At 49.8% G+C, this 11,808-nt stretch overlaps 1 protein-coding gene across 6 annotated transcripts in view; it reads right to left on the bottom strand.

Moving 5' to 3' along the window:
* Window positions 1–318: 318 nt before the first annotated feature.
* The window catches only part of LOC144825271 (protein regulator of cytokinesis 1-like), a 1,077,791-nt gene continuing 1,066,301 nt past the window's right edge, over window positions 319–11,808 (bottom strand). For 2 of the 6 annotated variants that reach the window (XM_078684106.1, XM_078684105.1), the window contains one exon: window positions 328–628. Coding sequence is in view for 3 of the 6 variants with exons in the window: in XM_078684105.1 (XP_078540231.1) it covers window positions 575–628 (54 nt within the window). In the remaining 3 variants the exon portion in view is untranslated. Of the gene's footprint in view, window positions 631–11,808 lie in introns of all 6 variants that reach the window. The other 4 variants (XM_078684109.1, XM_078684108.1, XR_013609370.1 and 1 more) reach the window with 4 other exon arrangements.

The following is an 11,808-nucleotide window of genomic DNA, read 5'->3' as shown; positions in this document are numbered from 1 at the left end:
ACATACGATGTTCCCGCAGGGACTCTGGCTTCAGCTGCCGGCAGGAAGGCATCGCACTCCTCGGGGTCATGGTGGGGAAGAGTCAAATGCTGCACTCACTCAGCCGGTGTACTTAGCAGGACTATTCGCCTGGAGACCCACAAATGTGCACTCTGCACTATAACAATAGACCACATGGCTGAATCCTCTGTATATTAAACTAGGCCATGGCAAGCTTTTCCCTTTACATTCGGACACTTCCTTCTTTTAAAATTCTGTTTAGAGGTTCTTGAGTGAAAAACATTTGAAAAATGTAATTTATGAAGAGTGACAAATTTGATCTTTGGATTCAAAGTTGTTTTAAGATAAATTTACTAATACAGCTATTTGGAGTCCCTCAGTGGTTTTATAAATACATTTTATTTAGTATAATTAGCATTACTTTTATTTATTTTTTAAAATAAAATAAAACAAATTTGTTGATTCATAACAGACTTTCCTTCATCGCAGTTGAATGTTCTTGGGTGAAATTTTACTGTCGATGGCAAGGAAAGTTTGCTGTGTTATAAAATTCTTGATCACATGAGACTTCACGTTAAAATGTTTCAGGCAAACGATCCACTCCTTTGGAAATCCATGATACAACTCCCTAGGTCAAAAAGAGAAAAAAATAGTGTAATTAATGTTTTAAAAAAAGCCTACAAGTTTAAGGGTGATTCTGTAGCACAATGTCAAACCAAATTCCAATCACTAATTTTCAGTGCTCAGAGCCAACTCCTTTTAGGCAACAAGTGCAGCATTAGCAACTCAATTCTGGTGCCAGTATTTTACAGATAACCCAGAGACCAGCACAGAAGAAACCTAGCTCTGCACGATTACCTCAGGGAAGAGGAGGACATGACAGTGGTTTTCTATCACCTTTAGGAGTCGGTGCATTACATACACACCCGAAGAGTGGCAGGACAACGTAAAATATACTGCTCTCTACAGTGAAAAATGTCATAAGAAGATCCAGAGAAATCTAACCCCATCCATGCTGATGACGGCCCCCAGCCGTCATGCACTACGGGGCTCGTGTGCTGATAAACCCGCCCACTCTTGATTTTGCCGCACAGGCGCAGAATCGCGGCCGCATGGAAGAGGCTAAATTTGATTTATTCAAAGTTGAGATCCAATTACTGAACAATATCTCACCATGTCATGGGGAAAGGTCTGACGATCTGCCCCTCGGTGTAAAGTCTTGCTTAAATAAGCATCGCTGGGCAGTGAAAAAAATACTGTAAAGTTATCAATGTTTTCTAACGAAAATAATTTTTATTTATTCTCTAGACATTACGAAAGCATTACTTTAAACACCACTGTGTGTCCAGGAGAGGTCAGCGTCGATATGTTCATAGCATAAGCCACGATAATCAAATCAAATATCTTATAGGTAGATACATCTTATTTGCACAAAATGTACCAGTCAGTGGATTCGCCTTGAGTTTGATGCGGAATGGGAGGGAAACAGGTGTGAAACAAATTTAAAATAAAGTAGCCATGGTGCCCATAAAGCCTCACATTTCTAGATTACGTTATCCGCAGCCATGCGCCAGGACTCCACTACCTCAGATTGGCAGAGGGTGTGGGGGGGGATGGGGCCTCTTTGGGGTGTTACACTCCCCTAATAAATGTATTTTGAATTAAATAGTTAGGTACAGGTGCTTTCAATTGGTTAAGGTAAGGTGTCTGTCGGATTTCAGCAGGAGGAATTTTTACACAGACGAAAACGCACACACACGGTCTCCCTCACTCGGTTTGGAAATACGTCAAGAATATTTGAGCTGTCTCTCTACTAGCCATGATGATTCCCAGTTCAACTACGATCGTAGGTCTTGGTAGGATCATTGTAATGCCCTCTATCTAGACATTAACAGGGGATCCACTCAGAAGCTAAAACGTGTCCAGAATACTGCAAGACTGATTTTAGACTTTCCGAAACCTCATTAGATCTCCGCTGCTATTCGAAAACTGCATTGGCTTTGTACAGAAAAGCGAATTCTGTTTAATGCCCTACGTACGGCTCACAAGACACTCTTTAACTAAGGCCCAAAAGGAATTAAACGCTTGTTCCAACGCTTTGTCCCTGCCAGACAGCCGCGATCTGCCAACTAGCTGGTAGTGCCTAGGCTTAAGAGGGAAAGTGTGGAGGAAGAGCCTTTGTTGTGACTGCACCCAAACTCGAACACCGTACCTACATCAATTTCCTAATATAGAGTCACATCTTCTATTTCGGAAATAATTAAACACCTGGCTCTTTGCCCTCTAATCTTTCAGAGGATTCACATTTCCCTCCCCCTGCTCGAGTTATCAGCACCTTTGTCCTTAGTTCGCGCTCAACAAGTCGATCATTTATTCATTTCGACCTGTCTGGTTTACCGGTGTCCAAACTGTGCTTCATTGTCTATGTTGCCTCTTCAAAAGGGCACTGCATATTTGCCTGGCTCTGCAAATGCTGATTCCTGTGGACATGAACCTGTTGAGTCCACTAACGACCCATTTTTGGAGTTGTCCCATTGGCTTGCGGCTGCTGCACAATGCGAGGTACAAGCCCCTCCCTTCAGAGAAGAGGGGTGCTTCGGCACATGACATATTGAACTTTGGCTCGAATAACAAATGCAGGTTGCCTGCATACTTCCTTAGCATTAGCTGATAACAAGGATCAGGTCTGTTTCCTGGATGATTTAAAGTGGGAAGTTGTGGTGTCATAGTATGCAGAGACTGAATATATCTAGGATTCGCTTTCCATTGAACTCATGGAAGACAATATTGATACCTCAAATACATCTTACTTTGGCAATGAATTTGCTTATTTTTATTTTACAGTTTTATATTGCGCAAACTTAACCCAAATCGGGTATCAGAGCCCTTTCCATAGCACCAGTTGCGTTACATGAGGACACATTAATTTTGTTTTGTTAGGCACGGGGAGATTACGTGATTTGCCCACAATCACAGGATGTTCAGTGTTGTTGCAGAGACTCAAACCCAGCTGCCCAGCTTCGAGGACGACCGCCCTAGCCGTTAGGTAACTCCGTAAAGCTTGTGCTTTGTTTTCATTATCTAGTTAGCTGCTTAGCTACCTTCCCAACAAAGCTGGGGGTAGGTGGGCCGTGAGCTCCCATTAGGGCTCATTTAGTTCTCCCTTATTTTAGCCTAACTGCACGTTGTAGGCTGCTATGCTTTACACACAGCACATTTGTTTTTATGCCACAATATTTTAGAAATATGCTGCACATGTGTATTCAGTTCCTTTTTGGGACTCAGTCTGAACATTTCGTACAAGGTCGAACACAGTGCCCTATTTTTTCTGTGATCAGTTAGCAACATAGCTTGGCATTTAGACAACACAGTGGAACAGCTGCTGTTTTCAAATGAGGTACCTCTTTTTTTTTTTTTTTTTTAAAAAGACGTTTATTAGTAGTCAAAAGAGCAGTACATATAGCAAAGCCTACAACCTCGTGGGCCGGCTGCAACATTACGGTATTACGAAAATACAGGAGCATGAAGTAGGGTATCCAGTTCTTTCGATCGTAACCCCAGTAAGTGAGCTTTCAATTACAACTTCCATGCCACGTGTGCTCAATATTCAGTTATGCTGTCAAATGACGTCTTGTTTTACCTTTTTGTATAAGTAAACATATTAACTCTGCAATCAAAACAAGTCTCATCGGTGTGTCCCAATCATTGGCTGCTCCATCACGCATTCCTCCGGTATCTACAACACTAAAACCCATGGGTCGTAACATCATACTATGGAGGTGTGTCAATGGGATAGGGGTTAGTAGCGCACGTGTTCAGTCTGCCTTCGTCGTGGTGTACGACAGCCGCGTAGATCGGTAGGGCCCCACGGGCTGCCAACAGAGAGTGTGACGTGCCATATGGGCAAATGGTATGTAAAAACAGGTCAGGGACAATCAATATTTGCCCGGCGGTATCGCCTCTTTAACCCACAAAGTATTAATCAATGAAGAGGCAGGCGCTGGAGACTGGAAGGCAGGAAACAAGGTTTATTCTCTCCGGAGGAGAACACATCAGTTCGGACAGCCAGTATCGTCACGAGGTGCTCTAACCGCATCTCTGAGGCCTGGCCTCTTATACACAGTTTACGAATTTTATTGCAGGTAACACATTCTTGCAATGCTTTGAAGTATGAAAGGACATCCTCGGAATCTCCCCTTCAGGCCCGTTCCCACACACATTTACAGTTGAAGTCCCCACCCCGGTCACAACAGGTGATGATCATCGCGCAGCTGGACATTCCGCCGATTCACGGAATGTGGGGGGGTTGATCGGATCTCATAGGGTGGGGGCTTTGATCAACTCGAGGGTCCTTTAATGGGGGAAGCTTCCTACTGTACGGGGGGGGCAATAAACAGTATCCGCAGAGCTAGGTGGCGGCCTGGGAACGAGGAAGACAAACGGGCACACAGGAAAGGGGGTTTGTATCAAAGGGCCTGGGACCATGAAAGGAATGAAGGGAGGTGTCGCGCTGGGAACAGGATGGGGTTCTGAGGCAGAGCTGCGCTGAAGAGGGGTTTATGACCCAAGGCATGTGAGAGTGGGGGGGTGGCCAGTGCGTGGGGGGGCTTGTGAGGGCAAAGGGCTGTGCTGGGGGCCAGTGGCGTGCAGAGGGTGGTTCTGATCGAGGCACCTAAAATGGCGGGTGCGCACGACAAAAAGTGTGGCATCAGGGGAAAAGGCAAGAAGGCGCAGATAATGTTTACCAAAACCGTACTCATTTTCCACAGTCCTCCCTTTAACATTTCCAAGACATCTTGCTGGCCTATTTCCTATCCATGTCTACTGTGGCGGTCATAAGTGAAGAAGTAGGAACCCAGGTGAGGGAGCTACAAACATTACATTTAAAATCTTTCGTCTTAGGAGGCGGGCCTATCGATAGGCTCGTTTGCAGGAAAGTCATAGTAATGCAATATCGGACAAAAACGATTCTGTAGTGAGAGCGTTGAGTACATTTCATAGATGCTTATAGTCATTCGGAATATGAACTGATAGGTTATTACATATGTAAGTTCTTTTCGCATTCGGTTGGAGCACAATCAATACAATGGTGGCTGGGAGAGAAATGAGGCGTAGTAAAAACGATAATCAGGGGTGTCATTGTTCGAAGGGGAAGTCCTATGGTCATGGACCATTATTAGTGAGTTCTCAGCATTCTTTGTAGTCTTCTGTTGGCACTGTTGAGCACCGGCGGTGGAGCTATGGGTCCAGCTCTATTCTAGGTCCTGTGTTGCAGGGCATGACCTTTTTCTCGTTTTCCTGGTCAAAAAGGTCCTTTTTCGCCCTGTGTCGAGTCGATTGTCAAAGAGTTCAGGTGGGAGAAGGGGGTGTGTGAGTAGTCCTTAGGGTAGGTCGGAGGAAAAGGGGATGGAGCAGGGCCAGATCGGGAACAGACCAGGGGGGCGGAAAATTTCAGGTAGGCGGGCCCATGACCGAGTTCAGAGGGCAGGGACTTTTCGGCACATGTTGATCATCGAGCAGGGGCATCAGATCAGCCCGTTCCTCTCCTTTTGTCGAAAACAGTGCCTCGTCCTGCGATTCCTTACTGTTGCGGTCTCGCCTTGGCCAATGTCGCAGATGTCCCACGATCTGCAGTCAGGCCGCGTGCTCCCACATCCGGTCTTTCTCTCCTCCGACAGTGGTACCCTTAAATGAGTTTGAAAAGACAGTCTTTAGAGAATTGGCAGAGGAAGGTAATCACATAAGTCTATTTCTCTCCCAGCTCCAAGCAACTGAGAAACATCCGTTACATTGGGGTTTACAACCAACATATAAATAATTGATGATGGGCTTGCTGGATTTCCTATAACTTTCCTTCGTAACTATTTCTTTGGTGTTTGTTGGTGTTACATTCATTGTCGTGGTACGAGATCTGGTACCTATTCATTGCATTTTGCTTATTACAGTTACGTCAGTTCTTCTGGCAGAGACCCACTTTCCTAGTACGAGCCTTACGAAGCTATACCGTTCTCCAGGGCTTTATATTTTACGAAAAAGTGCAACGTGCTATCACCATGGTCTGATAGGTATCTTTCTGAGGAACGAACATAGGCTAAACAATTTTCCATTCTATCAATGCATCCTACCTTTCAGCTAAACATTTTACTTTTAACAGGGTTTATTGCAACAATTTCTTCATTTCGGTCTAATCTTAACTTTGCAAACATCATTCTAATTCCTACATAGTCTCTTACAACCCGACTACTTCATTAAAAAAAACAGGGGGCTTGCGATAACTATCCGACTCATTCCTTGGGGTGACCGGGGTTTTATGGAAAACAACTAGGAAAATAGCAAACTGGGTGAGGGACTATCGTCTTGCTTTGTGTCATGAGGGCGTTATCTAGCAGAAGGCCACAGTTCAGTTGGTAAGCGCTCAGTGACATTTCTCGAATTCTAAACTCTGTAGCTTGCTCATCAACAAATCATTTCTAGGAACAACGGCTGGCCTGTGTTAGTTGCAAGTCGACCCATCTCTTACAACCGGGGGTGAGGGACAGTTTTTAAACTCTCGTCCGGGGCAGCCGATACAAAACTGGGGGCGTTCTGGGAAGATGGGGATGTTTCGATCACCTTTACTGTTTGGGTATTGAGACAATTCGGGACGGGGAAGGTCGTGTTACCTGAGGCATTTTTATCATAAAAGCCACTGACATGTAGTTCCCTTCCTGCGTTCACTCCTTGGAACCGTGTTGCCGCTATCCCTTCCTTATGCCTACCAGATGCTTGGAAGGTTGTCTGTCGCGTTTCTTTACCTACTCTGACTTCGTCTCTTTTCTTTCGTTGCATTGCTTCTTTGCGCCACATACCGAGACTGTCGAGCATAATAGGTGTTGTCTTACTATTACAAAGGGCTATTTCTAACGTTTCTATTTTATCAAGATCGAAGGATCCTATCAGTGGCCACTGTTTCTCTTGATTTTCTTTGGTACACTTGTGCCACAGCTTACTATAGGCTATGGTAACTAATCCATATTTTGTGAACATGTCTTTATTAGGGGTGCCTTCCAGCGGAGCTAGATCGTCCACCTCTAATAAACGGTCCGGGCTGAACCAACTACCAATCAGTGGGGAGAAGACAGACATGACGGCTCGCAACGAGGACAAAAGTCAGCACTGCCTATCTTATCACTGCGTGCAAAGATTAGACAGAATATTTCTATTCTACGTTGTTTGCAGGCAGTGAATACCTCATGAACCAATAACAAACAGTCAATAAACAATCAGTGGGGAGAATAAGTAGGCCCGCAAAAGGTCTGCGTCCTCTACCCTTTCACTATCTGCAAAGAGGAACCTGTTCTTTCCTGTTTGCAGACAGAGAATCTCCAGAAAACAATCCGCGAACAGTAGTTCGGGGTCAAAAACAATTAATCAGTGTGGGAGAGGGAAATCTCCCGAAAACAATCCGCGAATAAACAATCAATCAGTGGGGGAGAAAGATAGGCACGCTGGCTGCGTTACCTATCCTTCACTGTTTGCAAAGAGAGAGAGCCTGTTGTTTCTCCGTTTGCAGACAGTGAATCTCCAAACAAGTCAACAAAGAGTAATACTAGTATTTTCCGAACAATTAAACAATCATTTCGCAATTCGTCGGGTTTACACGACCTTACCCGGACCGTATGGAAAGTTTCTTATCTTCCGAATCCAGCGCCCGATCGTCCTCTTTTCCTCGTATTCCTCGCGGCACTCCTGATGGTTCCCAGTCAGGACCGTAGATCACTCGAGAGAGGTCTGTTCGGAACCAGTGAAGTTCGGATGATCGGCTGCCAGACGAGGGTCTATTGGGCAAGAGCTCTCCCGATCGTTGCAGTCGTTCACTCTGTCGTCAGGACCTCTCCCACTGGATCCACGTGTCGCTGATGGGCCCCACGCTTGGGACGCCAATTGTAAAAACAGGTCAGGGACAATCAATATTTGCCCGGCGGTATCGCCTCTTTAACCCACAAAGTATTAATCAATGAAGAGGCAGGCGCTGGAGACTGGAAGGCAGGAAACAAGGTTTATTCTCTCCGGAGGAGAACACATCAGTTCGGACAGCCAGTATCGTCACGAGGTGCTCTAACCGCATCTCTGAGGCCTGGCCTCTTATACACAGTTTACGAATTTTATTGCAGGTAACACATTCTTGCAATGCTTTGAAGTATGAAAGGACATCCTCGGAATCTCCCCTTCAGGCCCGTTCCCACACACATTTACAGTTTAAGTCCCCACCCCGGTCACAACAGGTGATGATCATCGCGCAGCTGGACATTCCGCCGATTCACGGAATGTGGGGGGGTTGATCGGATCTCATAGGGTGGGGGCTTTGATCAACTCGAGGGTCCTTTAATGGGGGAAGCTTCCTACTGTACGGGGGGGGCAATAAACAGTATCCGCAGAGCTAGGTGGCGGCCTGGGAACGAGGAAGACAAACGGGCACACAGGAAAGGGGGTTTGTATCAAAGGGCCTGGGACCATGAAAGGAATGAAGGGAGGTGTCGCGCTGGGAACAGGATGGGGTTCTGAGGCAGAGCTGCGCTGAAGAGGGGTTTATGACCCAAGGCATGTGAGAGTGGGGGGGTGGCCAGTGCGTGGGGGGGCTTGTGAGGGCGAAGGGCTGTGCTGGGGGCCAGTGGCGTGCAGAGGGTGGTTCTGATCGAGGCACCTAAAATGGCGGGTGCGCACGACAAAAAGTGTGGCATCAGGGGAAAAGGCAAGAAGGCGCAGATAATGTTTACCAAAACCGTACTCATTTTCCACAGGTATAGCCATGTTGTATAGTGGGGAGACGCCACCTGCGTCCAGTCCCGCGGCTGGACATGTAGCCAGGTGGGTCTTCCGGATGTGGCGTATGTGGAAGATAAGGCTATGTCTGGGAGACAAGAGTCCGAAACAATGAACATAGGTGTGTGTGTGGGAGGGGAAGCGGTAGGGGAAAGCGTGTCTGTGGGTGCGACAGTACGAAAAAGGGTCTAGGAGGACATTTCGATATGTCATGGGTTAGTGGTCCCCCGTGTGGGCGGTCGTCCAGGTCCACAGCTAGCTGGTCGGGTGTATGGTGCAGCCGCTACCCGGGGTGTCTGGGGGGGGGGGGGGGGCGGGCTACCCGGCGAGCGCCTTGAGGGGGGGGGGCTGCAACCCGCGCCCCTTGTCTTCGCCACGGGTACCCCAACAGTGCTAACCCAATTGTGGCGGTCTCTGAGCAAGCCCTCTGGCCGCGCCCTCCCCCTGGAGGGAACTCAGGATGTCGTCCCAGAGCTGTGCTATCGGGAACTGCCGTAAGCCCGCTATCTCCTCCCGGTGCAGTGCCGTGCTTTCTGCTCTAGCCCAGTTGGTAAACGAGGCATACCAGTATTTGGGGATTGGTGGGTCTCTTCGTTTCCAGTGTTTGGTGAGCAGCCGCTTGGCCGTGATAAGGCCTAGGTCCCAGAACCTAGCTTGTGTCTTATTGAGTTTGGTTCTTTTGTATAGCCCGAGAATGCAAGCCTCCCATGTGTGTGGCAGCCCCGGGCCTGTGCTATGTGTCAGGAGGGACGTCACCTCCCCCCAGTATGTGGCTAGAGAGGGGCAGTGCCAGAGCATGTGCAGGATGTCCGCGCCCTGCATGTCGCATCTGGGACAGGTGGCAGTGTTGACCATGAAGTACCTGTTGATTCTGTCCGGTGATAGATATGCCTGGTGCAGTATGTATAACTGAATCGTCCGGAAGCGGGAGTTGCGTGGTGTTGGACCCGATCCTTTGGGCAGGTTCACCCTGTGACTTTTTGCTTTTTCCTAGCCTGTTTTTGGAACCTGGATTGGTGATTTTAGGCCTCTGCGCACTTTTTCACTGTGGTACAGTGTAAAGTGCGTGTGCTCTCTGTATATGGATGGTGAGTGACCTGCCCTCCCATAGGAATGAATGGGGAATATGTATGCCCATGGTAGATTCCTGATGCATGGGGAGTGCAGGGTCGAGTTTGATATGTATGAACTCGTGAGAATGAATGCTGCAGAATGGTGTATGCGGCACGGCTGTGTCTAGTCTAGAAGCGCCACTTTTAGAAGTTGGCATAATTGTGTAGTGAGTCTGCTGGCACGTGATTGGCTGATGAGCCTGGGCCTGCCGGTGGATGGACTGTCTGGAGGAGGGGGTCTGAGTCAGCCGTAGATGAAAGGCCCCCATCTGCTGTTAGGGAGGAGTGGAAAGAGCGTCTGGTGGAGCCAGGCTGTGCCTGTGGGCCCACCCTTGATGGCTCTCCCTCCTGATGGCCCACTGTCACCTCTGACCTGAGGCTGACAGGAGAGGGAAACCAGATACACCCAGGGCTTAGGGCTCGCTTACACAAAGACTTCATAAGACTTCAAAGCCTTTTCTGTGTATAAGAAGGGGCTGTGTTCCCTTCCAATTTGTTCTTGTTTTCAACTTGAATCTGCCAGGGGCTGCTGCTGCTGCTTGGGCTCAGGGAATCCCTGAGTCCTGCCCAGCCCCTGGACTCCTGATGGACTCTCCTGGATCCCTGGACTCCTGATGGACTCTCCTGGATCCCTGGACTCCTGGGGGACCCCTCTGCCCTACCTGGGCTGAGGGGGGGACTTGGCTTTACCCCTGGGAAGCTCTGGGGCGGCTGCAGCATGGAGAAGCTGCATTTTTCTGTGGAAAGCGCTGGAACTGTGTTTCTAGCGCCTCGGAGGCGCTGAGCTTCCCCCTGAGCGCTCTGCCGTTTGCTAGCGCTTTGGGAGCGCTGGATTTCCCCCTAGCGCGTAGGAGCGCTTTATCCTTGGCCATAGCGCTTAGGAGCGCTTTATTGGGTCCTAGCGCTGGGGGGCGCTTGATGGGCTTTGGCCGGTGCCCCCCGGCATTTGCCTCCCAGTCACCGCCGCCGCCCGTGCTTGGAAGCGCCTGCAGAACCGAAGGCGCCGCGCTCTCATTGGCTGAGAGAGCCGAGCCCCCTCACCAACGCCGCAACGGGATAGGCCCGTGCGGCGCAGGGTCATGGCCCATGTCGGGCCGTGATTGGAGGAGGAGGAGAGGAGACTCGTCATCGGGGCCGCAACGGGATTGGCTGGTCGAGGCGGCCCCGGGAAGAAAGGAGAAGGCGCGGGAGATGAGGGCCGTTCGCGGGGCTCCTCTCGGCTGAGGGAGCCCCGAGGAGAAGAGGCGGCCGGTTGGCAGGGCTCCCGTGTGCCGAGGGAGCCCTGCAGGGAGGGAGAAGTCCGGCGCGGGAGTAGCGAGGCTCCCATGTGGTCGGGAGAGCCCCGCCTTCACCCCCGCGAGAAGGGACTGCTGCCGGGAGCCTTGCTGGCTCCACCCCGAGTCCCGGTCCAGAGACGGGGGACCGGGCAAAGCGAGGAGAGTCTGCGTGGAGCAGGAGCTCCGCAGATGCCGCCGAAGCCCGCCCCCGCCGCACAGAAGCCCCGGTGAGTGAAGGGCTGCGGGGGGAGAAAGCTCCGTGTGGTGCCGGCCGAGGCACTGAGTGAAGGGCGGCCCGAATGGCAGTGGGTCGCCCCACCGTGGTTGCAGAGTCCACGAGGGGCTCTTGAGGGCCCGCGCGGCTGTGTGTTGGTGCCGCTTTAAGGCACTGAGAAAGGGCGGCCCCGAATGGCAGTGGGTCGCCGCACCGTGGGTGCAGAGCCTGTGTGGCTACATGTGGGACATGTGATGCCCAGAGCCTGTGTGGCTCCAACATTGGGCACGAGTAATGCCAGAGCCTGTGTGGCTCCAACGTGGACATAGGTGGGTGTAGAGCCTGTGTGGCTCCAGCTGCCCAGTTTGCGCCGGAGGGCCAGTGAGGGCCCTGGCGCAGTTTT

This window comes from Lissotriton helveticus, chromosome 3_1 (genome assembly GCF_964261635.1).
Source record: "Lissotriton helveticus chromosome 3_1, aLisHel1.1, whole genome shotgun sequence".
In the NCBI taxonomy this organism is placed as follows: Eukaryota; Metazoa; Chordata; class Amphibia; order Caudata; family Salamandridae; genus Lissotriton; species Lissotriton helveticus.
Note: the sequence above shows the minus strand (reverse complement) of the source record. Positions and strands in the feature narration are given on the sequence as shown.